Genomic DNA, 27,643 nt, shown 5'->3' with positions numbered 1-27,643 from the left:
GGTGGCTGCGGACCTCGGGCGCCCCGGCTCCGGAAGTGACCGGTGAACGGCGAGGCGGAGCTGCGAGCGGTCCGGACCCCTTCCCGCGTCCAGCCACCAGGGGGCAGCACAGACTGGGGACGGTCGGCCGGGCCCGCAGCCACCTCGGCTCAACGAGGTAGGCGCTTTGCGGGGCTCTGGGTGCTGCTCTCTCTCAAGGGTCACCCAGTCCCTGAAGGCGGCATCCTGAGCACCCCCGGCAGCACGGGCAGGGGAAGGGGTTGCGAGCAGGGATTCAGGAGTCCTCCTGCTTGGGTTCAGATTCCAGATTGTGACCTTACTGTCGCCCTTGCAGTTTCCTCATTTGGAAAAAAAAAAACACGTAGTAATAGTGCTTACCTCATAGGATTGTTAGAAGGATTAAATATGAATTAACATATATAAAGCGCTTAACTGTGGGATATGTGTTAGCTTTTGATCACCTCCAAGTGTTTGCCTTTGCCTAAACCTTTTCAGGGTTGTGTTGTTCTAGGGATTCAGTTCTAACAAGATGAAACTTGGTACCCCTGGTGATCTGGACCCGCTTCTGCTCTGGTCCCTCTGTCCTGGAATTCAAGCTTCCATGACACCAACCTTTTGTAACCCAGCAAAGGGCTCTTGTGCCTGTGATGCAGAAAGCCAGACTCTTGACACTGGATCTGCAGCGGAGTAGATTTATTGCAGGGCACCAAGCAAGGGAGTGGGAGACAAACCTCAGATCCACCCCAACTTGGTCTTTGAGTTTTGTTTTGTGGGGGTTTTTTTAGGGGAGGAAAAAGGAAGCTGGGGTTAATCATCATTTTTTGACATTTTTTTTTAATATGGACCACTTTTAAAGTCTTTATTGAATTTGTTACAATATTGCTTCTGTTTTATGTTTTGGTTTTTGACTGCAAGGCATTTGGGATCTTAGCTCCCTGACCAGGGGATGGAACCTGCACCTCCTGCATTGGAAGGCGAAGTCTTAACCACTGGACCACCAGGGAAGTCCATGCATTTCTTAATCAAAGTTTTGGGAATCAGGATGTTTCTGGTTTACGACTCTCTGGCCAGGTAGTCCATGGCTTGGGGGTCTGTGAGCTCATCTTGCCCTGGAGAAACGGCCTGAGTTTGCACATGAATGGAGATCTATACTAATAGCAATTTTAGTACATTAACGATGTTATCAACAGCAGCAGTTTTAGTCATCTGACTCTGGTTGATTACTGTTCAGTTAGCACAGAATTGAGATCAGAGGGGATAAGAAAGGGAATAAAGTTTTGGATAGAGAGAATAATCATAAGCTCGGTAAGGGAACATGGTCTTACAGGGACTCGGTTTCACATTTTTCACTTACTTAGCACTTTTCTCCCCCTGGCACCGGACCTTTGCACATGCTGTTACTTCTGCCTTGCACTCCTTACCTTTCCCCCTGTTGCTTGGCTACCTCCTAGACCCCGTGAAGTGGTCCCTCCAGGAAGCCTTCCCTGATGTCTCAACCAGGGCTGCTGACCCATTCAGTTGCTCTGGTACTAGCAGAAGCTTGACCCTCACATTCACACTGAAATGGCATGAGTGGGGGGGGGGGGGTCTCTTAATTCAGCAGGAAGTGGCCACACCTTGAATTTGGTTTTCATAAACAGCAGCCAAACAGCTAAACTCACTGTCACTGCCAATTCACCCATCAATGCACAGCTACTGTATGTGAAGGCCCGTAAGACCCAGTCATTGCTTATTTTTAATATTTTCATTTTATTCAGATGTTACTTATTTTATTTTTTTGGCCGCGCCGCGTGGCATGTGGGATCTTAGTTCCCCAACCGACCGGGGATCTAACTCGTACCCCCTGCAGTGGAAGCGCGGAGTCTTAACCACTGGACCCCCAGGGAAGTTCCTGGAGGCACTGCTTATTAATTTGTGAAATTCTGCTGATGGAAGAGCAGAGCTGAAGGTTGTGAGCAGACCAGGACTGTGCCTCAGGCCAGGAGGAGCACAGGGGTTCCTATATTCTTGATGTCCTGCGTGTGTTTGAATCTGGCCTCCTTTGCTATTTTATCTTCTTTTGTTTCTGAATCCCCTTCTACATGCCTCTAAACCCACCCCCACCCCAGCCTGCTCCTCTAGAGATGAAGACACATGGGACCTCCGGGGCAGAGGCACAGGGTTTGCTAGTCAACCAGATGGCTGTTATTTGTCCATTATTCCTTACAGTTGAAAAACACTCCTGTTCTCTCGCTGTCCTAGAACCCTCTAAGAATGGGGCTTGCTGGGATTTTAACTGTTTGAAAGGCCTAGCAGGGATTCCCACTGGTATCAACTTGAGGCAAATAATAAACATGAATAACTCTTGAAACTGGAAGTATTAGCCCAGCCAGTGTCTTTGATCATCATTACTTTCCACCAATATTTCTCTTTCTACAGGGAACATCTGGGTTTATGACCTTGAGAAGTTGTTTATAATTTTGAAGGGAAAAAGAAAGATCAGCAGATACGCTAACACTCACTCCTGTGTGCAGCCGTCTCCCACCTGTGGCATGGGAGAACGTTAATGAAAAGGGGGTGTGTAAGCCACCTGCCACACCTCAACGCCAGTGACAGGGATCCAGAGCAGTTACAGGCACTGGGTAACGTGTCACCGTAACTAAGTGCCCGTGGAACGTGTCTACTTGGCTGTTCCATGGGCACCCAGTTGCCCAAGACAGCAACCTGGGGTCGTCCTCGACACATCTTCCTTCCTGACCCTGCCTGCATGTCAGGCACCAGGTCCCTCAGTGCCACGCCCGGTGCTGTGCTGTCCCGTCTCCCCTATACCACGGCAGACAGCCTTCTGCCCGCTTCCCTGCCCCCACTCTTGCCCCAGTCCTGTTGGTCTGTTCTCCACCCAAAGCCACAGTACTTTTTCTAAAACACAAAGATGGTTCCACCCTGTTTAAAACCCTTCAATGGGGCTTCCCTGGTGGCGCAGTGGTTGAGAGTCCGCCTGCCGATGCAGGGGACGCGGGTTTGTGCCCCGGTCCGGGAAGATCCCACATGCCGCGGAGTGAGCCATGGCCGCTGAGCCTGCGCGTCCAGAGCCTGTGCTCCGCAATGGGAGAGGCCACAACAGTGAGAGGCCCACGTACTGCGAAAACAAACAAAAAAAACAACAAACGCTTCAGTGAATACCCATTGCCCTGAAGATAAAAATTCAAACTTTAACAAGGTAAACAGAGCCTCGTCGACCTGCCCCCTAATTCTAAACTCATTCCTGTTGGGTCTCCCTGCACCCTCCCCCAATACGTGCCTGTGATTGCCCACATATCTGTCAGGTGACTGCTTAAATGCCAGCTGCTCCCAGGCTGTGCCCAACCTTAGACCTACCTCTGGCCCTTCACACAGGTGGGAATTCGTTAAGTGTGTGTTGAGAGGATTGAATTCCAAGCTTCAACAAGGCTTCTAATGGGACACGAATGCTTCCCTCCTCTGTGTGGGCACCACCCCAAGCAGCGGCTTGGGGATCTTCTACTTCACAGAAGCACCGTGTGCAGCGCGCTTTTCTAGAAGTAGCCGGCAGTGATGCGGCTGAGCGCCTGGGGCTTTGGAATCTGTCCAAGCAGAACTCAAATCCAGGTTCTGCTGTTTGCTGCGTCACCTTCGGCAGATTATTGAACCTCTGAGTCTCAGTCTCTTCATCTGCGAAGTAGGGGTGATAATCACACCCTTCTCCTGCTTGTGGTCCAGCCAGGGGAGTATGGGGCTGGAGAGTTATTACAGCAAATGACAGCCCTGCAGAGCAAACATTTCCAAGAAATAGGTTCAAACTCTGATGAGCCATGGCAGATTCTAAGAATCCAATCATTAAGAATACTGCAATTTAGGGAATTCCCTGGCGGTCCAGTGGTTAGGACTCTGAGCTTTCACTGCTGAGGGCCCGGGGTTCAATCCCTGGTTGGGGAACTAAGATCCCACAAGCCTCACGGCCAAAAAAAAAAAAAACAGAAGAACATAGCAATTTAGTGGGTCCAAGAGGCTGTATATAAATGAGCTCCCTCTGCAAGCTGCTCTAAAAGAGCAGAGATGCACCTGTGCCTGCTCACACCCCACTCGGCACTACCCTCTCCTCCACCACCTTCCTGCTCCCCAGACGGTCCCCTCTGATGGGAGGTGAGAGAAGCCGCTCTAGAGGTTAATTGTGATTTTGTTAGTTGAGTCCTTGGGTCTGCAGGAGACAACTACCAATCCTCCCACCCCTCTCCTGGCACCCCTCTGGCTGGCCTTGGCCCTCTGCCCACACGTGGAGAAGGGCGGAGCCCCCCACCCGGGACAGCAGCCGGGGTGCGGCCCCTCATGGTCCTCGGCGCTCTGTATCCTCCAAGGCAGGGGCTCTTGCTCTGTCATCTTTGTTCCCACTGGCCGGGGTTTTGTGGCAAGTGAACAGCATGGAGAAAAGCCTTCTGTCCCTCCCCACACCCCACTGTCACCCGCAGCCCCCTCTTTGCCTCTGCGGAGCGCATTAGAAGAAGCCGATGAGGCCAGCGTCTGTGCTGGTGAGTCCGCTGCCCCGGCAGCTGGGAACGAGGCGGGGGCTTTGTGCGCCAGCTTGGGAGCAGGAAGGGCTGGCTGAGTCCCAAGGGCAGGTCAGTCTGTGAGGTAAAAGCCGCTGGGCACAGCGCCCTTCCTGCCCCTGCAGCACCTCCCACCCCCTCGGCCAGGAGGCTAGAAGGCTCTTGAAAATTTGCGGCCTGACTCTACGTCCCCATCAGGGAGGAGACCCGGCGCTCCCTCTGCTGGCCTCTCAGGCAGGGAGGGCAGCAGACTCCTTGTGGCAAGGGAGTCGAGAAGACCCCCCGCCTCAGAAGAGGCCCAGGCGAAAAGATCCCCAGACCATCGATGGGCTGAGGGGCCGAGGGGCCCACAGAGCCCAGTCAGACGCTGGGCCCTGAGCCGGACGTCTGCGGGGCTGGAGCACCGACGCCGTCGCTGACGGTGTCGTGGGGCTGAGATGTCCTCAGCCTCGCGTGTCCCCAGAGGCTGCTGCCTCCTGGGGAGTCTGAGAGGCACGGGGGCGCCTGCCTGCCTCCGCACGGGCCGGAGTGTCGGAAAGAACGCGCTGGCACCCTGTCCACAGGAAGAGCTGTAATAAGGCCCTGGGCGTTGCAGGGCTCTCCCTGGCCCCCCTGCTCGGCACTGGAGGCCAGTGGGCAGTGGGACGGTTCTAGAGTCAGGCCTCTGCTGAGGAGGCAGTGGGGCCTTCAGGCTGAATGCGACGTCATGTTGTAGGAGGCTTTCTTCAGGGTCTCCAGGAAGAACTGTTCGTTCTCCAGGAAGTCACGGTCCTGAAAGGCAGGGCTGAGTGAGCAGCCACCCTCTGGTTCCCTCCTGCCCCGTTTCTGTGCACAGGGACGCTGGGTTGCTGGACTGAGAGTGAGCTGGACCCTGGGTGCCAGCCGAGCAGCCCTCCCTCGGGGCCCTTCTCACTCGCATCCTAGCTCAGCCTGGCTCTGGGAGTCAGTGGGGGTGGGGCAGGGAACGAGCACACGCACTGGAGTGAGACACCAGCGCTCACGCCCAGTGGGGCCACGTGTTCGCACGTGACTTCATGCCTCTAAGCCTGTCTGTAAACTGGAGACAATAACATGACCTGCCTGGTAGGGCTGTGGGAGGGTACAAGCTTATCAGGCATGGCACAGAGCCTGGCATGTAGGAAATGCTCCATCAGTGATGCGGTGAGCATCTCTGAGATGTGTCCTCTAAGCAGTCCGCGCTGCTGCTCTCCTCCAGGGGGTGGGCTCAGCCCTCCCCGGGGCCAGGCTGTGCTCCCTCCTGCCTCTGCCTGAGCTGCTTGTCCCCAGTGTGAACACGAGGAGCCCTAAGTCCAGGGGGAGTGGGTGGGCCTGGGCCGGGGCGGCATCTGCTCTGGGAAGCTCACCTGCTCAGCTGTGTGTTTCAGCAGCACCAGCTTGGCGTAGAGGTGCGAGGGGCCCAGGCCGGCTGGCAGCTGGCTGCACTGAGGAGCCGGGGGGACAGGAGCCACGATGGCTGTAAAGGCCAAGGAGGACGGAGTCAGGGACTGCAGCGCTCCTGAGCCCCTGAGCCACAACTACCGAAGCCCGCGTGCCTAGAGCCCGTGCTCCGCAACAAGAGAAGCCACCGCAATGAGAAGCCCGTGCACCGCGACGAAGAGTAGCCCCCGCTCGCGCAACTAGAGAAAGCCCGAAGACCCAACGCAGCCAGAAATAAACAAACAAACAAACAAAAAACCCAAGATGACTTTAAAACCCAGCTGCCCCCTAACCTGAGCACACAGGAGGCGTGGGCAGGGTGTTGCTGGCCCTGCCCTGCCCAGTGGGCTGGCCGAGCCAATGTCCCACCCTCCTGCAGCCACTTACCACTCAGGCCAGAGGCTGCCGAGCCCTGGGCCCTGGAGAGCAGCCCCACGGGCCCGGAGGGCAGGTCCTGTCGGATACGATCCAGCTGCAGCCGCTGCTGGGCCAGACTCAGATTCTCCTGTCCCCGTCCCCCCAGAGAGGACACAGCTGTGAGGGCAGAAGTCTGGGGGCAGGGGTGGGGGTAGGGATGCCCTGGGAGCGGGGGGAGCGGGAGGCAGGAAGAGCCTTGCCTGGTGCACGTGCCGCTCCTGCTGCCGCAGCTGCTCCTGCTGCCGCTGCACCAGCTGCAGCCGGGCCTGCTGCTCCGCCTGCACCTGCCGGGCCTCACGCAGGGCCTGCTCCCCCTCCTCGTACTTCTGCGAGGCCACCTGTGGGGAGGCCGCCTGGGTCAGCTGGGCTGGCGGAGTGGGTGCACTGCCCACACCCAGGGGCTGAGCCGCTGGGCACCTGGCTCATGCTCTCCACCTCCTCAGCGCGCAGCCTGATGCGCTGGGCGGCGGCGCCGACCCTCTCCTTCTCCAGCCGCAGCTCCCGGCGCTCCTGTTCCAGAGCCTCCCTCTCGGCCGCCAGCTGGTCCTCTTTGGCCCGGAGCTCACTTGCCCTGAGCTTCAGCTCTGCCTGATCCTGGAGACAGCAAAGCCTCTCTGCAGCCTCCTCCCCGGAGCTGAACTGGGCTCTGCTCAGGGTTCCGAGGACCTGCTGGTCGCCCTGCCTCATGGCTGTGGCTCGGCTCCGCCCTGACTCTGGGAGGAGGTGGTGGGAGACCTGGGGCCAAGCCCCGCTGCAGCCCCTCGCCCCCGCGCTCAACTTCTCGGGAATCCGATTTCTAGAATATCTAAGTCACAGGAACGTGATGAGGAGTTAATGAGCAAATGTGTAGAAAGTACCTGCGATGATACGATAAAAGGAAGTAGTTATTACGATGACTGTTGTTTTAATTCCTATACTCCTGTTACCGCTGCGCTCTTTGCTAAGCTGACACGTCCTGACGGAGGGGCTGTGAGGCCCCGGGGTGGGGAGAGGGGCAGGGCTGCCTGGGCTTCCCGCTGTCTGGGGAGGCTCTGGGTCTTACCTTGGCCAGGCTGACGAGGGTGCCCTCCCGCTGGGTGTCCACCTGCAGCGCCCGCTCCACCGCACGCTCGGCCCGCTCCTTACTCAGCTTCTGCTGTGCACAGAACTCAGCCCACTCGGCTGCCAGGCGCCGCCGCTCCTCCCCACATTTGTGCATGACGGACTTCTGCTCCTCCAGCAGGGCACTCTGGGGCGAGGGCGTGAGGGCACAGGTGAGCGTCCCTGGGCGCAGACACTCTGGGGCGAGGGCGTGAGGGCACAGGTGAGCGTCCCTGGGCGCAGGCACTCTGGGGCGAGGGCGTGAGGGCACAGGTGAGCATCCCTGGGTGCAGTGGCAGGGACGGAGCTGAACGCGCTGTGGCCGGGCTCACCCTGGCCCTCTCCATCTCCTCCCGCTCCACGGCCATCTGCTGGGCCACCACCTTCCTCTGCTCCTCCAGAGCACGCTGCGCGGACTCGGCCTTGGACTGCTCGGCGTTCACCCGCCAGCGTTCCTGCGGGGCGGGCAGGGTCAGGGCTGAGGGCTCGTGCCCCCCTGGATGCTCCGCCTGCCCCCATTCAGGCCAGAACGTGCCCTGGGGAGCCGTGCAAACCGCCCTCCTCTGGCTTCTCCCACAAACACATCCTTTCCTGAGCGGTGAAAATGGGAAGGAGCCTGAGGCCTGCTGGGGCCCAGCTGCTGGGATTAACTGTGCTGAGGCTGATGGCTCGGGAACCGCTGCTGAGAGAGGCACCTTGCGGCTCCAAAGGGCCAAAGAACAGCAACATCCCTGCTCCCTGAATCGCCAACTACAGCACTGCCCGCCTGTCTCTTGTTATCCAACAGGGAAAGAGCACCAGGGTGGGCATGACACCGTATGCCAGGGGACTCGGGCCACATACAAGCCTGGCCCGAGGCAGGCACTGAATACAGCACCGAATGAAGGGCTGAATAAATGTGGTTCACGATGTAAAAACATCTGTGTCTACGTACTGATATGTCTACAGGATATATGTGATGTCATCAATGGCTATCTCTGGCTAGGGGGTAATTTTTATTTTCTTTATTGTTGCCTGTTATTTTAATTTTTTCAATGAGATGTATCCCCTTATAACCTTGTACAGAAAAGGAAAAGGTATTATTATTATTTCTGAATTCATCAAATATTTATTGGATCAATTCCATCAGGGATTGCTTTTTTGTTTGGCATAAGGCAGGGGTCAATTTGAGTTTTTTCATAAGTACAGCCAATTGTTTTATTTTAATTTTTTTTTTTGCTGTGCTGCCCAGCTTGTGGGATCTTAGTTTTCTGACCAGGGATTGAACCCGGGCCCCCTGCAGTGAAAGCATGGAGTCCTAACCCCTGGACCGCCAGGGAAGTCCCCATAAGTACAGCCAACTGTTTAAGCACGCTTATTAAAACAACATGGAACACCTCACGAATTTGCGTCATCCTTGCGCAGGGCCATGTTAATCTTCTCTGTGTTGTGCCAGTTTTAGTACATGTGCTGCTGAAGCGAGCACGAAAAGCCATGATTTTCTAAAGAACGAAGCTCACTCTTATACCTGGAAGATATGTAGGGAGTTTAAATACGTTATCTGTTACAGCTCAGAAGGCAAGAGCACTTCTCCGAAAGTCCCAGGCATCCCTGATGAGCAGGTAGGAGCTGGATGGGGTAGGCCTGGGGCGCTTCTGGAGGTGGGGAGGTGGGAGCCCCTGCAGAGGCAGGAAAGGGCAGGAGAGACATTCCAGAGGAGAGTCCTGAGGCCCAGGAAGTGAGGTCAGAGTACAGCTGCCATCCCCTGGGTGCCCGGGGGAGACAGGCCCTGCGGCAGGAGGACGCGCCCCACCTGCTCCAGCAGCCGGCTCTGCTCGCCCAGGCGCGCCTCCATCTTCCCGATGACCTCCTGCAGCCGGCTCCGCTCCTCCTCCATGTCCCGCTGCTGCCGGCTCAGCCTCTCCTGCAGCGCTGGGGGCGGCCACAGGGCACTCACTGCCCGCCCACCTTCCCACCACGGGGGACAGGAGAGAGGCACGTGTGGCCTGTGGTACCTCGGAGCTGCTCGTCTCGCTGCCGGATCCCCAGCTCCCGCTCCTGGGCAGTGCTGAGGTGCGAGGCCTCCACGCGGGAGGACAGCTCGTGCAGGCTGCTGGAGAACTTCTCCATCTGCTCGATGATGCCATTCAGGGACCTGCGGGGGGCTCAGGTCACGGCGGCCTGTGGAGCCCAGCAGGGCCGCGCCAGGCGGGCAGGGCCTGGATGGCGCGCCTACCGCGTATGGGAGGTGGCGCTGGTGACGGCATCGATCTCCCGGTCCTTCAGCAGCTTCAGCCGCTGCAGCTGCTCCTCGTGGTCCTTGCGCATCTCCAGGATGGAGGCCCTGGGGGACAGTGGGGAGGGCGGCTCTGCGTGGGAGGGGCCTGCCTCCGGGTGCTCCATGTTCCGTGGGCCTCTCCTCCCCATGTCCGGGCACTGCCTCACTTTCCCCGGCTCCTCTGCCTTATCTGTCTTGCTGCCTCAGTGCCACATCCACTCTCTGGGGGCAGATTCCTTGTTATGCAGCAAAGGACACTCGACAGGTGTGCCGACAACCCTTTCGTGTCTGGCCAGTCTGAGCCGTGTGAAAAGGCGGCTCTGCCCCCGTCGGCCAACTCCCTCACGTGCTTTTTCTCAGTTTTGCTCTCATCTAGAAAGGTAACCAGATCAACGTGCCAGGCACGACCTTTTCCAGGGCCAGCTAGTTACTAGGCTCGAGAAGTGGGGCCGGTGAGTGGGTTCACCGGTGCTGAGTTAGCCCTTGGGCTGCTTGCTGCTGCCAGGCCCTGCCCAAACAGCTAGTGACCTTGGGCCCTGCTGGTATGCCCTCCCCGCTCTGTAGGAGTGATGGGTCCCCACTGGTGGGGTGATGCGGCAGTGAGCTCGGCTTAGGTCCTTTCCCAGAATGGAAGGGGTCGAGCCTCGGTCCAGAGGCTGCTGAGCCCATGGCTTGGGGTCTCACAGCAATTGGCTTCCCCTGGCCACCCTTGCAGGCAGCCCCCTGCCCCCGGGCCTCCCCCTCACCGCTGCAGCTCCCGGAGCCGCTCCATCTCCTGGTCCTTCTCCTGCACGGTGGCCGCCAAGCGCCGCTGGTGCTGGGCTGTGAGCTCGGCGCGGGCCTGCTCAGCCTCCTGGCAGCGCGACAGATACTGGGCACACAGCTCCTCGTTCTCTCTCCGCAGCCGCTCTTCCCGTTGCTGGTACGATGTTTCTAGCACCTTGACTCGGCTCCTGCCAACAGCACACCCAATCGCGGGGCTCAGGAGGTGCCAGCGGCCACCCGAAGGGCCTCTCAGAGCACGGGAGCTGGGGCCGGCCATGAGCCACTGGAAGTCCGGGCCGGAGGAGCGGGGGGTACCTGTGGGCGCTGTCGATGAGCTCCAGGTCTGCCTGGTGCCTCTGCTGCAAACTTTCCAGCAGCAGCAGGTGCTGCGTCCGCTCCAGCTCGAGCTTCCGCACCTGGGAGACGGCGGGAGGGACGGGGTGTGTGTGTTGTTGGGGGCAGGGTCCCTCAGACCGCCTGGGGAAGCCGTCCGGCCGTCACGTGGCCCGCTCCCACTTCAGCCCTGCCCCCGGAGCCGGCTGCCCCTCTGCCCCGCACCTGGGCCTCGAGCTCCGCCAGCCGGGCCTGGCTCTGCAGGAGGTGGGTCTGGAGCTCGGCAGTGCCCCTCTGAAGCTGAGCCGGTGCCGCCAGGAGCTGCTGCTGGTACTCGGAGCCGGGCAGCAGGCTCCAGGCCAGGAACTCTGGGAGCAGGGACTGGAGGAGAAGGGGAGGGATGTTCCCTGTCAGGTAGGGGACAGGGACTCAGCTGAGCTCACCCACCTCTGGCCCTCACTCACTGGACCTCCCAGGCCCTGTGTCCGATCTGTGGCTGTAGACGGGGACAAGGTCATGACACCGAGAGGCCAAGGATGAGGCCCGGGAGAGTCAAGTGGTCACTGCCCCTCCCCTCGCAGGTCTCGTTGGGGAAGATGAGTCTCCCTTCCGCCCTCAGAACAGCATCCTCCCAGAAAGCGTTCCAGATCCCTGGATAAACAGCCGAGTCCCAGCAGAGCCTTGGCTACAACAAAAGGTTATGACCCTGGACCTTTCTGTCAGGCCTGAAGCCCTAACGCAGACAGCCGTTCTGGTTCCCGAAGGCTGCCCACCACCCACCACCTCAAAGGCACTTCCGGGTTACCCGGGAGGTGCCCCCGTGGGGCTAGGCCTCCTCAGGCCTGAGGGTCACTGGCGGCGCTGCACCTGGGAAACAGAGGCGGTGCAGTGGGAGGATGGCAAGGATGGAGGAGGCTTTCTAGACAGAGCATCAGGACACCTGCGGCCCTGCTTTCTGATTAGAGCATTCCCAGCTGCCCCCACCTGGGTGCCACCTCACTTCTCTACTGATGCTGGCAAATCCGCACCCAAACCTGCCCGGGAGTGGCTCGGAAAGTGCTTGGCGGGGAGCGCCGGGGGAGCTAGCTGATAGCACGATGCATGCCTCCCAGCGGCTTGTCAGGTTTGGCAGGTGTTGCCTCTGAGCACGTGAGAATTGTTCCATGGGCCCGAAACCTACACCTGTTGGTTCACCCTCCCTACCTGGACAGGCACAGAGAGCCCTGGGGCTTCCTGGGAGCTCGGGAAACCAATTGCAGGCTCTGAAAAATCAACAGCAGAGAAATGAGCAGGGGGTGCAGGGAGGCCCCGCGGGCTGGGTGTGTGCTCGGGAGAGCCCAGCTTCATTCGTCTGCCAGGGCCCCCGAAGGAAGCTCTCAGTGTCTCTCCTCTACCCAGAGTTACACCCCTCGAACAAAGCAGAACACAAACCAGTGCCGGAGCAATCTCCAGGGGCTGTTCCCCTATTTGGGTCACCCGCATGGAGGGCCAAGGCAGCGGGGTTCCAAGTCACGGGGGACCTGAGGACACAGGAATGGGGGTGGCAAGCTGAAGAGCCTTCTGTGTAGGACGCTGGGAGCAGGGGAGGGTTGGCCCAGCAGGAAAGGAAAATGTCAGGTTCAAGTCACTGGCTGCAAAGGCCTGGAGGCTGGTAGTTTACTAAGAGTGAGGTCTCAGCTGGGAAAAGGGGACGGGGACCCAGCTTCCGGCCCCTTACTCCGTGGGCCTGCTACGTGGTCTGGGATACCACACGCCACGCTGACCACGTGGAGCCCAGCACAGCCGTCCGCCGCTCTAGGGAAGGGGGCTCGGGCCACCCCGCCGCACCTCCCCTACCCACAGCCCTGCCATGAATGTACCCTGAGGCGGCAGGCCGGGCAGGCGGCCTCTGCGCTGCCGTGCCTGGGGTCCCCCCGGCGGCTGCTGGCTCGAGCCCTTGGGTGCCGGCAGCAGGCTGGCTGAGGAAGTAAATGTTAAAGTGAAGGAGGCAGAAGGTCTGGGTTAGGCTGGACCAAGACAGGCTGGGACAAAGCCCACGAGTGAAGCTGTGTGGCCGCCCCTCTTCCTGCCTCCCCTCAGCCTTCCTCCTGTTCCTAACCATCCCATCTTGGTAATTCTCCTCCCAAGTCTGAGCGCCTGGCCTTCCGTAGCCCGTCCTGGCCTCAGTGCTCACTGGGACCACCTGATGATGTCCCAGGAGCGACCATGGGCCTGTTACGGGCAGCAAGGCCGTGCGCCGGTCCGCGCGGCTCCCTCAGCTTCGGCGGAGGGCCTGCTCACTCACCCTCCCGCCAGCTCCAGCACCCTTTGGGCTCCTCGCTTCTCCTGTCTGGTGCTCCCCCTTGCTTCTCGGCTCTCGGGGTCACCTCGGTTTCAGGTCCAGGTCCAAACCGCCCTCCTCATTCACCCCAACCCCAGGGCTGGGTGACATCCCTGGCCTGTCACACGAGCGCCCCGCCTCGCCTCCCCTTCGCTCCAGCCGCAGAGCATCCTGCTGCTTCCTCTGGACAGTCCTGGCCTCGCCAGCCCCTCAGGGCCGTTCACATTCCACGGCCTCCCCTTCTCGAACACTCCCCAGGAGCGCGAGTGGGTCCAACCCGCGCACGCATTGCCTGCCTTAGCTCGGTCAGCAGGGCAGTTGGACACCGGGTGTCCCGCCAGCCCGAGGGCGCTGTGGACAGAGCCCCTGCTCAGAGGCACCGGGATGGCTGTGTGTTTGCCATAAGGGCGCCCTCGGTCTCCTGCCCGATCAGGTCAGCACCTGTCCCCACAGCAGTCAGGGAGTGAGCGTCGGCAGCCCCCCAGCTCCCCTGTGCTTTCATCTGAGCAAAGGCAGGGAGCTAGACACTCTCCCCATCACCTAAAGAAAGGGAGAAGCACGGCCGAGAGGCGGTGCTCTGCTCTGAGGCACGCTACGGGCACTCCCGACTGAGGCACCGAGACAGCAGGGTCCTCCTTCCACTAGAGACAGCAGCCCTGGGACTTCGTTGGTGGCACAGTGGCTAAGACTCCGCGCTCCCAATGCAGGGGGGAGTGGGTTTGATTCCTGGTCAGAGAACTAGATCCGACTTGCCGCAACTAAGAGTCTGCGTGCTGCAACTAAAAAAGATCCCACACGCCTCAACGAAGATTCCGAACGTGGCAACAAAGATCCCGCGTGCTGCAGCTAATACCCAGCACAGCCAAATAAATAAATATTAAAAAAAAGAAAATTAAAGGGACAGCAGCCCAAGCCCCTACCTGTCGGAAGGCAGCGCCCCTACCGAGTGCTGGCCCTTACAGGCTGCGTCGTGCTCCTCTCCGGACAGACCTTGGGACTTCTTCCGAGACAGGGCATGGCTCAGCCAGTCCTCCTCCTTCTTCCCAGACGCTCCTGGCTGGGAAGGCTGGCTGCCTTTGGCAGGAGAACCGGTACCCTCGGTTGGTGGCTGTGCCCCCAAGGAGGGCAGCCCAGCCGGGGCAGAGTGGTGGCTGGGAGCAGAATGCTGGCTGGCGGGAGGGGGGCCCCTCCAAGCCTCCCTGGTCGGGGAGGAAGGGAGCAGGTCCAGGCCTTCGTCCTTGAGGCCCAGCCAGTCAGCACCCCCCCTCCTGGGCTGGGTAGGGCTGGATGCTGCTGCGGTGCTCTGTCTGGAGCCTGGTTCTCCCTTGGGGTCTGTGCCGCCTTCAAAGAACCTACTTCAAGACAGAGAAGTGGGGGGTCTAAGGCAGGGCAAGCAGTCTGTCCCAAGAGCCCCCTGACGGGCCTTTCCCTCCACTGCTGGGGGTGACTATGGGGCCCATGCTAAGAAGTCGTGATGCCCGGGGCCCTGCACAGCCAGAGCCGCGGCAAGCTGAGTGATGTCCGTAGAACACCATGAACACCCATGAAAGACATCTTGGATTCCGCCCATTTTCCCAGCGGGCAACCTGCCTCCAAGGCCAAGCTCCTTGCAGGCCCCGCTTACCTGACGGACTGCCGGCGGGACTGCCGGCCCTCGGAGGAGCCCATGGTGGGCTGATAGGCCCCAAAGGTGAAGTCCTCGTCACCCCCGGGGTCTTCTTTTTCTGTGAATGAAGGAACCTGTGATCTAGAGCAGGGGGACTCAAACTCTTCTTCTGTAGCTGCAGAATTCTTTGTTTAAGAAAAGCTGAACTGGCAGCCTGATGGGTAAGACGAGTGATAGGTAAGCTGCTGTGGAGAAAGCAGGGTGAGGGGCTGGGCGTCTGTCAACACTCAGGCTCCAGCCTACAAAACATCACCCAGGAGCTGTTAAGAGTGTACCAGCGGGCCCTGCCGCAGATCCTCTGCAGGTGAGGCGTGGTGAGCCATGCGTGTCACGAGCGTGATTCTCAACAGATGGCCCGTGGGCCGATGCTATGAACAGAGGAACACTGGTCCAGGGCAGTGTTTTTCACACTGTGAGCTGCTGCCTATTAGCAGGTGGAAATACTAATTGAATGAGTCGCAACCAATGTATTTATTAGTCAAAGAACACATAAATTGAATGTGGTGATTATTATTTCCTGACATTTTTTGTCTCAGTAATAAACATGAATAATTAAATGTGTGTCATGATGTAAAGCTTATTTCTTATTATGGCTTGTGGTAAAATCCTGTTCTGGGGGTCCACTCCCCACCGCCCCTGCCCCACAAGCTCCTCACCCTGTGGCCGCTGATACTTCTTGTCCAGCTTGAATTCCCTGTGCTCCCTGGTGCCCGGACGGACCAGGAGTTTGGCGGCAGTGCCCCGACCCAGCAGCTCATCCAGCTTGGAGCGGGCAGGGAGGGGCCCTTCCCTGCAGGATGGGACATAGGGCTGGTACATGAGAACACAAGGGGCTCCTGGGGGGCCCCCACTGTACCCTCCCTCTCGCTTTTCCCTGGCCAGGGAGGGACTCTCCGCTCACAGGGACACTTACTGGTCTCCCGTGTGCCTCCTCTCTGCTTTGGGGCTGTCTCCAAACCCCAGGGTGGCCATGATGTCGTCCCCATCGTCAAAGAGCAACTCTTCTTTCTTTCGGACTGGAGTGTTCCCAGGAGTTAGAGGGATAGAGGGCGCTAAGGGACAGAACACAGGGCACAATGCCCACAGCCTTCTGGACGCAACGTGGGGGGCGTTTCCCTGCAACCCTGGCCTTTGGGTGGAAGAGCGGGCATGGCGGTGTCTGGTCTGCCCACAGCACCCAGCTTCCCCAGCCCCACTCCCACAGCCCCACCCCCGGGCTCATGCATCCCCCCTCCCCGTTCCCAGAGACTGATAACCTCTTGGTCCAGGATCTGAGACCTGTGGTCCCTGCCTGGTGGGGTGTCTGGCTCTGCACCGGAAAGTTCAGTTAGCCAACTGCACCTGCCCCGGGAATGGGTAACACGCCCACCCCACCTTGATCTCTGGCCGGGGCTGGGCTCTTTACGGAAGCTGTTTTACTCTCCGTCCCTGGCAGCTTCTTGGCGATTCCTTCCTCATCATCAGAGAGAAGTCCTGCCGACGGGTCTCCCAAGTCTCACGGCCAGAAGGGGAAGCAAAGGGAAGACTGCACACTTCGTTCAGGAAAACAAGTGCTGTGCTGTGCTAGGGGAGTTATTGCTCTACTGGAGAATTCCAGCCGCTCTGATACCTATACAAGCCGCTCGGCATCTGGGGGCCTGGGTTAGCGGGGCTCGGACACAGACCAGGCTGGGCCAGGGGAGAGGAAGCAGGGAGAGTGGCCCGGGCTTCAGGGCCTGCACTGAGGCATGAGAAGAGAAGTAAAACTTCCACGCATTCATGAAGGAAAAGGAACTTTTCCCCACACTTTATAAAGTCTTCAGTTTGACACCTGGCTTCAAAGTCCTTGCAAATAAGTGCCCCAGACATGCCAGCCAGTAGAACATAATTAGTCCCTCCCTGAATTCATAAGGAACAAAACCAGCGGCACGAGCTCTCTGCTCCTCTTCTGACATACACAGTGGCCCGGCCTCGGGCAAGGAAGTAAGCATCGCCCAGCCTACTGCACTCTCAAAACTGAAGCACCCCAGAGGTGTGACTGCAGGGCCTGTGGTACCTTCGAAGGAGAACTTCTTGTACTGATGCCCAAGGCTGGTGGGAGAGGGAGATAGCTTCTTGGTGGGAATGGCATCTCCTGCAGGGAGCAAAGAGAAGGCAAGGTCACAGGCCTGGATCTCTCCTGGCCTACGTTCTGCCAGACCGAGACTGGGACCACTGGGCTGGCGCACACTTCTACCTGGAGGCTGAGGGCTTGTGGCCGTGGACACAGCCATGGGATGGGTCTACACCTCTCCGGTTCTCAAACAGGCTTCTGGCCGGGAAATGTGGTCTGGAAGCTACCTCTGGCCCCCTATTCACAAGTTGCTCCAACAGGGACATAGGTTTGGGAGATGCACAGGCTACCATAAAATTCTCCAATTTAACTCAAATGGCTTCTCCAGGAGCTGCCATGTTGGACTTAGAGGGACTGGAAGAGCCGTAGGAAGGAGGAAAGCTCAACTTGTCTCCCTCCCCCACTATAAAAACTCTAACACACACGCACACAATGAGCTCCTGGCCTCTCCATCCCAGGCAGAGAAAACCCACAGGGCTGAGAGCTACCCTCTAAGCACCTCCCACATCCCCAAAATGTCCCTTGATTGGCGGACCTATGTCTCACTCACGTTTCTCATTGGCTGTTAACACACCAGCAGGTTTAAGAGGACTAGGCTGCTCTTCTTTCCCAGAACCCTTTGCAGACCTTTTGCTTGAGGCTAGATTAGACTTCTTCAGACCCAAGAGATCAGCATCCATTTCATCCAGATCCTGGAAAAGCAGGGAGGAGGGAGGAATCCCCACAGGTGCTCAGCCAGCAGGTGCTAAACACCCTCATGCTCTGAGCAGCCTGGTGAGGGTGTTGCCTCCAACTTCCATATGGAACAAATGAGGACTTGGGGTGGGGGACTGAACAAGGACAGAGGCAGGGCCAAAGCCCAAAGACTCAACGTAGTCGATCTCAGATAAGCTGAAAGGTCTCAGGTTGGTACTCCTATCAGCCCCACCGGCAGCTCCTGCCTTGATGCTAGAATGAGAGGGTGCCTAAAACCTGCTTTCAGCAGCTTCTCACAAAGGCTTAGCAAATGTCAAAGCTATTTGCAGTAGAAACGAAACAGCAGGATCCTGGGGTTTAAGACTCCCCAAGGGACTACCACTGGGCAGTGAGTGACAAGGGACCTGAGGCAAGAAGATAACCCTCTGTCCAAAGTCAAGAAAAATTTGATCTCAGGAATTCCCTGGTGGTCCGGTGGTTAGGACTCCGCGCCTCCACTGCAGGGGGCCCGGGTTCAATCGCTCCCTGGTCAGAGAACCAAGATACCGCAAGCAGAGCGCTCGGCCGGGAAAAAAAAAAAAAGAGGCATGAAGAAGCCTGCAAAATACAAAGCCTTTAAAAAAATGTCTTTTTGATCTGGATTCCTTAGCCTGCCTGGGTCAGGGGAAGCAAACTGACAACAGAGGCAGAGGTATGAGAAGGATGCTATTCTGGGTCAATGAATGGTCTACAGTAAGGGCATTAAAAACCACCATAAGCAAGCTGGGAGAGGAAGACGGTCGGGGACTCCCTGGTCGCCACAAGCCCTTGGTACAGACTGGGAGCATGACGATTTTGATAAGTGCGGTTGGCGCTCCAAGGGCGGTTGGCAGAAATGTGAGGAAATAAAAGAATGAGAAAACTATTCAGAAGAAAGGTGAGTTGGGAAAGATAACGGAACCAAAGGTAAGCAGAGTGGGTGGAGGGTTCAGCTCGTGGTTCCGGAATGAGAGACTCAGAGCCACCACTATCGACTAGTCAGAGGACTCGAGGGTCACGTCCAGGGGTCTTGGGGAGGAGCAACTTCAAACTGAGGTTAAAGAAGCTGATTCTGGAGCCAAGAAGGAAACAGACTCCAACCCTTCAGGGCCCCACAGGGCTGAAAGCAAGCGCTCAGCCCTGGCCTGTGGTAGCATGGGTTAACCAGAAGGGACATGAAGTGGAGGTCAGGCGGGAGGATGCTGCTGGACAGAAGGGGAGGGAGAAAACAGGACCACTCAACGTTTTAGACCCCAGCCAGGCCACCCGAGCCCCATGAGATGGTGCTTATGAATTTATGTCTTAAAATTCCATTGCAAAGATCAGCTTGGGGCTTGATCTGACAAGAGGACAGCTGTACTAAAGGGGACTTGGCAGGGGATGTGAGGAGAAATCTGGAGAAAGATTAAGAACAAGATTTAGGAGGGAATTCCCTGGTGGCCCAGTGGTTAAGATTCTGGGCTTTCACTGCCATGGCCCGAGTTCAATCCCTGGTGAGGGCAGTGTGGCCAAAAAAAAAAAAAGAACAAGATTTAGGGGAAACGGTCTCCCCCTTTCCTCACCGGGGGAGGCAGCCCCATTTCCCCAGAGGCCTGTGACGTGACTGTGTCTCTGGGTGGGTGAATTTCCATAAACCAGGAAAACTGATTTATACCCAGAGGGGCAGGGAGGGCAAGAGCTCATGAATGCCATTCTTGCATGAGGTGGGGCTCAGAAATACAAATTGTAAAAGAAGAAATGAGAGGGAGAATGAAGGCTTGGCACAAAATAGTATCCCACCCCGTGTCCCTGGCTCCCCGAATTGTGCAAGCTGTTTCCTTACCTTCATGGCCTGGAGCAGAGCCTGCGGGTCTGCATCGGAGATGTCTGAAACCTACAAGATGGGAGGTAATGAGGCGTGTTAGTCAAGGCCCAACAAAGCTCAGGGCCCTTGTTGCCTTGCTTCTGTTAGGGCAGGAGCAGAGCTGGGTCAGGGGGCATAAACTGGAGAGTCCTGCCCTCACTTGGGGCTCAGGTATTGTAGGAAGTCAAGCCTGCCCAGTTGTGGACACCCAGAAAGCACTGCCACTTTCCGGTCCTCCCAGCAGTAAGTGCACAGCCATCATAGGACTCAAATTAGGCTACTTTCTATCCACGTGATTGGACAGTGTGGAGTTTATTAGGGGAAGCACAGTTAGAAGTGGCAACATCGAGCCTAAAGCAGTTGCTCGGAGCTCTACTTTCTAGCTCATCTCACTGGTAGAAAGGAAAAGGATGCTGCCTTGGGTCCACTCAGCAGCCATTCATTCATTCATTCATTCACTCATTTATTTATGGCTGTGTTGGGTCTTCGTTGCTGTGCACAGGCTTTCTCTAGTTGCAGCGAGCGGGGGCTACTCTTCGTCGCAGTACGCAGTCTTCTCATTGTGGTGGCTTCTCTTGCTGCAGAGCACGGGCTCTAGGCACGCGGGCTTCAGTAGTTGTGGTCCATGGGCTCAGTAGTTGTGGCACGAGGGCTCAGTAGTTGTGGCTCGCAGGCTCTAGAGCGCAGGCTCAGTAGCTGTGGCTCGCGGGCTGAGTTGCTCCGCGGCATGTGGGATCTTCCCGGACCAGGGCTCGAACCTGTGTCCCCAGCACTGGCGGGCGGATTCTTAACCACTGCGCCACCAGGGAAGCCCCAGCAGCCCTTTGAAGAACAAACTGGCTTCGCAGGGACTTCTAAACCTCCGTGGGCAGCCCCTTGGCACAACACGCATCTCACCATCTCTGGGGATAAGTAGGGTCAGTGAGGAGCAGGGAATGCGCCAGGCTCACCTCAGCATCAGCTCCTGCCAGGCCTGCCCTGGTGCTGAAGGCATCATCTTCCACGAGGGACCTGCAAAGAGGCAGAGTCAGCACCCACCCACGAATGGTCCCTCGGGCACTAGATGATTCTAAGGAAGGAGAAGCGGCTTAAAGAGTCCAAGTGAACCTGAATAGACTCTTCTCTGGAAGAACAGAGTTGCTGAAAGGAATTTCACAGGTCACCTAATGCAGTGATTTTTAAACTTTTTTAAAGCAGTAGAGCCCTTTAAAAACAACAGGTAAGAGAGAAAACCAGAACTGCTTGGGCTAAAATGAAGGTGGAGGGCAGAGAGCTCACAAAGTGTCTCCCTATCTCGCAACTCTCAGGAGGACAGACACAATCTGGGAGGCACCTATCTAGGCCTATCCTCTTATTCTGATGGTAAGAAAATTGAGGCTCAGAGAGGTTCAGGAATTGCGCAAGTTGACACAGGAAATAACCGATGTAGGACTAGAAGCCAGAACCTCCGACCTCCAGTTCAGTTCTCTTCGCACTCCTCCAGGCTCCTTCACTGCCCAGGAGCTGACGGGAGGACCGGGAGGTGGTAGCACTACAAGCGGGGCCCACAGCGAGTGGAAAGTGGTGGGTGGGTGGGGGAGGGGGAGGAGCATTGGGCCTGATACGGGGCTTGGATGCCCAGGCCAGCCCCGTGTGCTCACTTTGCTCTAGCCCTTGAGGCAGGGAGCGCCTGAGCTGCACCTGTGGCGTCTCTGGCACGTGAAGCTAGTTTAACAGGCTTCTCAGGCGGTGTCGCTGGGAAAAAAGAAAACAAAAGATGTGATTCGGTCACAGAGAACTGGAGTCAAGGGGAAGAGGATTGCAAGTTCCCCACCAAGTTGCCTCCCACACCTACCTACTGAAAGAGGGGCCTTTTTGGAGGAAGGAAACTGGCCCTGTAGGCAGGTCCCTTAAAAACCAGAATGGGGGAGGGAGCGGTATGTTTCCAAGCAGGAAGTCAACCCAACTGGTGCCAAATGAAGAGGCTACTCCCGTGCCACCGCAGCCCCATGGAAATGCAGGAACAACAAGGCACTGCCATCGTCCATGGGCTTGTGCTTTGTGGGTTCTTATGGGCCAGGTGCGGGGAACCTTGGCCTTGTTGTCCCTGGTGAGCTGTGCATGACCCCGAAGCCCTGCTTCTCCGTGCAGCAGACACGGACACACAGGGTAAGGGACTAATGTCCAGAATATAGAAGGAACTCGTACAACTCAACAATAAAAAGATAAATAACCCAATTTAAAAACTGGGCAGGGCTTCCCTGGTAGCGCAGTGGTTAAGAATCCGCCTGCCAATGCAGGGGACACGGGTTCGAGCCCTGGTCCAGGAAGATCCCACATGCTGTGGAGCAACTAAGCCTGCGTGCCGCAACTACCGAAGCCCCTGCGCCTAGAGCCCGTGCTCCACAACAAAGAGAAGCCACCGCAATGGGAAGCCCGCGCACCGCAACGAAGAGTAGCCCCCGCTCACTGCAATCAGAGAAAAGCCTGTGCCCAGGGACGGAGACCCAATGCAGCCAAAAATAAATAAAATAAATTTATAAAAATTAAGAAAAAAAAGAAAACTGGGCAAAGATCTGAATAGACCTTTCTCCAAAGATATAAATGGCCAGGAAACACATGAAAACATGTTCAGCAACATTAGTCATTAGGGAAATGCCCATGGGAATCACGAGATGCAACTTTTCACCCACTAAGATGGCTATAATCAAAATGAAAATAACAAGTATTGGCAAGGATGTGGAGAAACTGGAAACCTCTTACACTGCTGGTGGGAATGTAAAATGATACAGGCGCTGTGGAAAATAGTTTGGCGGGTCCTCAAAAAGTTAAACGTAGCGTTACCATATACCCCAGTAATTCAACTCCTAAATCCACACCCAAAAGAACTGAACACATATGCCCACACAAAAACTTGTACCTGGAGGTTCATAACAGCATTATTCATAATAGCCTAGCCAAAATGTGGAAGCCACCCAAATGTCTATCAACTGACGAATGACCAAACAGAACGAGGAGATGTATCATACAATGGAATAGTACTGTCCAGCCGTGGAAAGGAATGAAGAGAGGAATGCTACAATGCGGACAGACCTCGAAAACATTATGGAAAGTGAAAGAAGCCAAATGCAAAAGCCTCACACTGTATGATTCCATTTCACATAAAATGTCCAGACTAGGCAAATCCATAGAGAAAGAAAGTTCAATAAGTGGTTGCCTAGGGGTGGGGGAGGGGAGAATGAGGCGTGACACTAATGGTATGGAGTTTCTTCATGGGGTGATGAAAAAGTTCTGGAATTCGACTGTGGTGATGGCTGCACAACTCTGTGAATATACTAAATGTCACTGAATTGTACGCTTTAAAAGAGTGAACTTTGGGCTTCCCTGGTGGCGCAGTGGTTAAGAATCCGCCTGCCAATGCAGGGGACTAGGGTTCGAGCCCTGCTCCGGGAAGACCCCACATGCCACGGAGCAACAAAGCCTGTGCGCTACAACTACTGAGCCTGTGCTCTAGAGCCTGCGAGCCACAACTACTGAGCCCATGTGCCACAACTACTGAAGCCCGCACACCTAGAGCCCGTGCTCTGTTAGCAAAGACAAGCCACGGCAATGAGAAGCACGTGCGCTGCAACGAAGACCAAACGCAGCCAAAAATAAATTAATTTTTAAAAAAAAGTGAACTTTATGTGGATTTTATCTCAATTCAAAAAAAAAAAAGAGCAAGCCTAAATCAGGGGATTCCAGCAAAGGGGCACTTACTCTCATCTCCCAGGAGGTCACCAAGGACTGGATTTTATCTCAATTCAAAAAAAAAAGAGCAAGCCTAAATCAGGGGATTCCAGCAAAGGGGCACTTACTCTCATCTCCCAGGAGGTCACCAAGGACATCATCGATGGAACCTGGAACAGAAAAGGGGCCACTGTGACTTCAGGAGGAAAGAATGGTCCTTAGGGCCTCATGTCTTGCGACCTCATCCGGGACCTCAGAGCCCTCAGAGGTTGGGACTTAGGCTTGGCTCTCTCTTCACTGGCCATGAGATGTTTTCTAACTCCTGGCAACAAGTCACAATGCTTTGTTGAAAGACCCCAGGGTGGAATTTGAAAATAACTTTCTCAAAGGATGATGGTGAAGATTTTTCAGTAGAACCTACATGCTACGTGACACACTGGCCAACAAGCCAGTCTTCCAGACTCTGAACAAAGCCCAGATGCTTCTTTGGGAAAAGCGTTCAGGATTTCTAGGCACATATACAAGCTTCTTTCATACCAACAGTCTCCTTGTCCCCTTCCGGCTGAGCGCCCGCCCCTGCCAAGCTGGTTTGAAGACACACCACCTTGGCCACCTTCCGATGCAGCATGTAGGGGAAACCCAGGTGTGAGTACCGAATTAGTTCTCAGCTCAAGCTCAAGTGCCTTTACCACCCTTAACCCCAACGGTATACTTCTAGATACAAATACTTCAACAAGAAGGATTTTTTTCCCCCAAGTTCCATCTGTTGTTTATTTCTGAATTACTCCAAGGGCCAATGAGGCAGCATAAGGAATTCCCTAGGAAAACCAAAGCTGCCTATGGGATTATGGGGAAATCAGCAAGACTCACACTGAGAACATTCAGACAGACACGTCTAAGTTATGTGTGGACCCAAAGTGGGGGAATTATTTTTGGCGTAAGGGTGGTGTTCCATCTCCACTCACCTTTCAATCCCTTCTTGGTTTTTGGTGCCTAAAATGGGAAAAACAAATCACATTAACAAGATGAGACAGTGAACGTGTACTGAAACCAACAATGCAGAATGAACTGTTTTGCCTTTTGCCAAGTCACCAGAGGAAAAGGTGCACCAATGGCATTTATAGACAGAGGCCCTTTATGGTTTTCTGAGTTTTGAGAATAGACTCATTCAGAGCATGAAAAGGGCCCCCACTAACCAGCAGTGGACACCACTGTGGGTGCCATCCGGTGGGCAGAAGTCTCTCCTTTTCCCTCAGATTTCCAGACGCCACACGCAAACCCTCCCAGCCAGCCAGGATGTAAAGTTTTCCTCTATTCCATGTCCTGACTCTTCAGGATAAGTGACAGACATGTAAGGATGCTTTCAGATGAACATTCAGAGGCTCAAAAAAGATGCTTGCTTACTGTTTAATAAGAAGTTTTTTTTTTTTTTTTTCCGGCCGTGTCACATGACACGCAGGATCTTAGTTCCCTGGACCAGGGATCAAACCCACGCCCCCTGCATTGGAAGCGTGGAGTCTTAACCACTGGACCGCCAGGGAAGTCCCATTAATAAGTTTGATATCAATGCTCCTAACCATCACTCTTCTTTGGGGCCACCCAGCCCCCAAAGTACTTCATGCAGTTAAGGTCTTAGAGGTGGGAGTAGGGGTGAGGGCAGGCTCCCATTTCCACACACCTACTCTGCATTCTGCCTACCATCTCAAGGCTCTGGGGGCTGCCTGCAGCTCCTTCACAGCGCTGTCCAGCTCATTTGAACTCTGCCCATCAGGCTCATCCTCCCTAATGAAGAAAATTAAAGTGGCTGCTTAAAAATCATTTGGATTTAACAGTGGTTGAGTCCAAGGTTGATCAAGCCTTCTCTCACTTTACCCATTCAAGAGATCAAAACATTTCCATCAATGAAAAATTCCTTGTAGGGCTTCCCTGGTGGCGCAGTGGTTAAGAATCCACCTGCCAATGCAGGGGACACGGGTTCGAGCCCTGGTCCGGGAAAATCCCACATGCCGTGGGGCAACTAAGCCTGTGAGCCACAACTACTGAGCCTGCGCTCTAGAACCTCCGAGCCACAACTACTGAGCCCGCGTGCCACAACTACTGAAGCCCATGCACCTAGAGCCCGTGCTCCACAAGAAAAGCCACCGCAATGAGAAGCCCGCGCACCGCAACGAAGAGTAGCCCCCGCTCGCCGCAACTAGAGAAAGCCCGCATGCAGCAACGAAGACCCAACGCAGCCAAAAATAAATTTAAAAATTCCTTGTAGGGTGAGCAATTCAGATGAGAAGCGAAGTGTTCTGGGTAACTCTTCTCTTTTCTTCTCTTCTTTTCAATATTTATTTATTTATCTGGCTGCACCGGGTCTTAGTTGCAGCATGTGGGAACTCTTAGTTGCGGTATGTGGGATCTAGTTCCCTGACCAGGGATCGAACCCAGGCCCCCTCCATCGGAAGCGCAGAGCCTTAGCCTCTGGACCACCAGGGAAGTCCCCCTGGTAACTTTTCGAGGCCTGGAGATTATTCGAAAAAAGTGCAGTGGTCCTCATCCCTTACTCTGAAAGAGAATGCGGAAAATGGCAGGTACCCATCTCAGAAAGGAGGTGGGTGCCTAGCACTAAGGCCAATACACCTTCCCAGGCAACACCCTGACTACTTTCCTGGCAGCGTTCAGAGCAAAGAGCGGCTGCAAATGCTGGTTACTCCTTGATAGCATTTTCACTGTCGGTGGAAAAATTTCCCTTCACACTAACTGTAAATCCGACTCACTCCATTAATAGAGAACTGTTTTCCCCAGAATTATCATTCTCTCCCACCTCCTCCTCAACGTTGCCAAAACTGACCTTTGGCACAGCTTGGAAGAAAGGAGTGGGAGGTGGGCCTCTCTAGTTCTCTGGTGTCGGCCTGTCCTGTTATTAGAATGCAAAGTTTATGTGAGGTTACTGTATAGGGGCCACTCTGAATGGTTGTGTTTCTCTTTCTCAGTAAGGCAATGTTCACGGCCTACAAGTCTCAACACGTTTTGTCTCTTATCACATCCAGGGGCGTCTGCCATCTCCTAGCGATGCTCTCCCAGCCTCCCAGACCGTGGGAATTTCTAAGGGAGCATTGCAAAGGCCTCCGGGCCACAAAGACCATCGCGTCATTGCATCTGCTCAGCCAACTTCGTGCCAGGCGTTTTAAGATCCCGAGGCCGCCCCTTAGTTAGCGCCCTCCCGGAATCACCCCCTCGGTCTCGAGACTCCCCGCCCCTCCATGCACCACCCCCCTCCGCGCGCCCAGCCCGTCTCGATCCCGAGCGCAACCTACGATCCTTCCAGCCCCTGAAATCCCCCCCGTTACGCGCCATTCCCCTTGGAGGCGCAGCCGCTTGGACGTGTCCCAGACATATCCGCTGCTCCAGGCTCCACTCGAGCCCAGCTCAATCAGGCCTCCCGCTTCGGAGCCTCTAGATCGCCAATCTCTCAGTCGCCCGGCCTCCGGAAGCAAGGCAAGGCGCGAAGCATTCTGGAGGTTGTAGTCCTAGGCCCGCTCACCTGCCAGAGCCAAGGGAACCTGGGGCACCGAGATGAACTACATTTCCCAGGGTGGCTCGCCGCGGCCGTTAGTTGGCGCCCGGCCTCTTGTTTGCGGCTTGACGCGTTGCTAGGAGCTGCCTGAACGCTCCTTTGCGAAGCGGTCGCTACCGGGATCCAAGGCCGGTGAGCTTCTTCCTCCCGGTTTCCTTGGGGAACTGCCGGGGGCCTGGGCTCCACGACCGAACACTTCCAGGGACTTCCCTGGGGGTCCAGTGGTTAGGACTCTGCGCTTCCACTGCAGGGGGCATGGGTTCGATCCCTGGTCGGGGAACTAGCATCCCCCTTGCGCACGGAAATCAATTTTTTCCAGCTCTCTTCTGAGCGCTGACTTGCGGAGAGGTGGAGGGCGTGAGAAATGTGTCAAGAGTGGAAGACGGACGAGGTGAAACTATAAATCTGCATTTATTCCACACCCCAAAGCTTAGGAAAGTAGCTGTGACCTTCCTGTTCAATTATGAAACTCAAAGCTGGGAAGCCAGAATGAAACCCAACACCATCACCTAATAAAGACACTTTTTGTGTTGATTACAGATTTTATTAAGGGTTTTTCAGTTTTACAAAAGAAGGAGAGGTTAGTGGTTTGGCTTATTCGCAGGCCCAGCAAAGCTGGTGGGTCACTGCTGTCCAACCATGATTCTCACGCTTTGGACCCCCCGCGCCTCCTTGGTACCCCCACCCTCACTGACACGTCCTGCCAGGGATGGGTAACAATACATGCTAAATGCATCTCGTCAGCTAGGAACCAAACTCAAACCACAACAGTTAAAGGGGAAAAAGGTAGCAAAGTAATTACACATTCCAAAAGATACAAGTCATTTCCTCAAATCCACAGCAATTGGAAATAAAATGGTGTTTACAAAGTAGCAGTCATCAGTTGGAATATTATGCGTAAGATCACA

General features: G+C 55.9%; 1 protein-coding gene and 1 non-coding gene across 2 annotated transcripts; both read right to left on the bottom strand.

Annotated features, from left to right (window-relative positions):
• Positions 1-26: 26 nt before the first annotated feature.
• On the bottom strand, positions 27-26,626 carry FBF1 (Fas binding factor 1). Its single transcript, XM_022589545.2, has 31 exons — positions 26,010-26,626; positions 24,872-24,955; positions 24,139-24,166; positions 23,302-23,343; positions 21,106-21,199; positions 20,416-20,476; positions 19,445-19,495; positions 17,459-17,600; positions 16,852-16,929; positions 16,191-16,310; positions 15,730-15,868; positions 15,473-15,606; positions 14,775-14,874; positions 14,071-14,505; positions 12,690-12,788; positions 12,262-12,350; positions 12,034-12,092; positions 11,056-11,211; positions 10,813-10,913; positions 10,479-10,685; positions 9,691-9,798; positions 9,470-9,609; positions 9,268-9,386; positions 7,808-7,930; positions 7,438-7,623; positions 6,813-6,989; positions 6,596-6,733; positions 6,366-6,483; positions 5,906-6,015; positions 3,358-5,312; positions 27-3,118 (listed from the first exon to the last, which is right to left on the bottom strand). Exons 2-30 carry the CDS (start codon positions 24,872-24,874, stop codon positions 5,229-5,231), a joined length of 3,441 nt encoding a protein of 1,146 aa, XP_022445253.1. The 5' UTR covers positions 24,875-24,955; positions 26,010-26,626; the 3' UTR covers positions 27-3,118; positions 3,358-5,228.
• Positions 8,837-8,940, bottom strand: LOC115803068 (U6 spliceosomal RNA). The gene has a single exon (XR_004023692.2). It is a non-coding gene; the product is annotated as a U6 spliceosomal RNA (small nuclear RNA).
• Positions 26,627-27,643: the final 1,017 nt, after the last annotated feature.

Source organism: Delphinapterus leucas, chromosome 19, assembly GCF_059928025.1.
Source record: "Delphinapterus leucas isolate spDelLeu-1000000601 "Yukka" chromosome 19, BTC_Dleu_Yukka2, whole genome shotgun sequence".
Classification (NCBI taxonomy): domain Eukaryota; kingdom Metazoa; phylum Chordata; class Mammalia; order Artiodactyla; family Monodontidae; genus Delphinapterus; species Delphinapterus leucas.
Note: the sequence above shows the minus strand (reverse complement) of the source record. Positions and strands in the feature narration are given on the sequence as shown.

Coding starts and splice junctions, on each gene's coding strand:
- FBF1 (XM_022589545.2), bottom strand. Junction 12,093..12,261: donor TGGAGATTGCTCCGGCACTG/GTTTGTGTTCTG, acceptor TTGATTTTTCAG/AGCCTGCAATTGGTTTCCCG. Junction 9,799..10,478: donor CGGCTCCGGGAGCTGCAGCG/GTGAGGGGGAGG, acceptor ACTGTCCCCCAG/GGCCTCCATCCTGGAGATGC.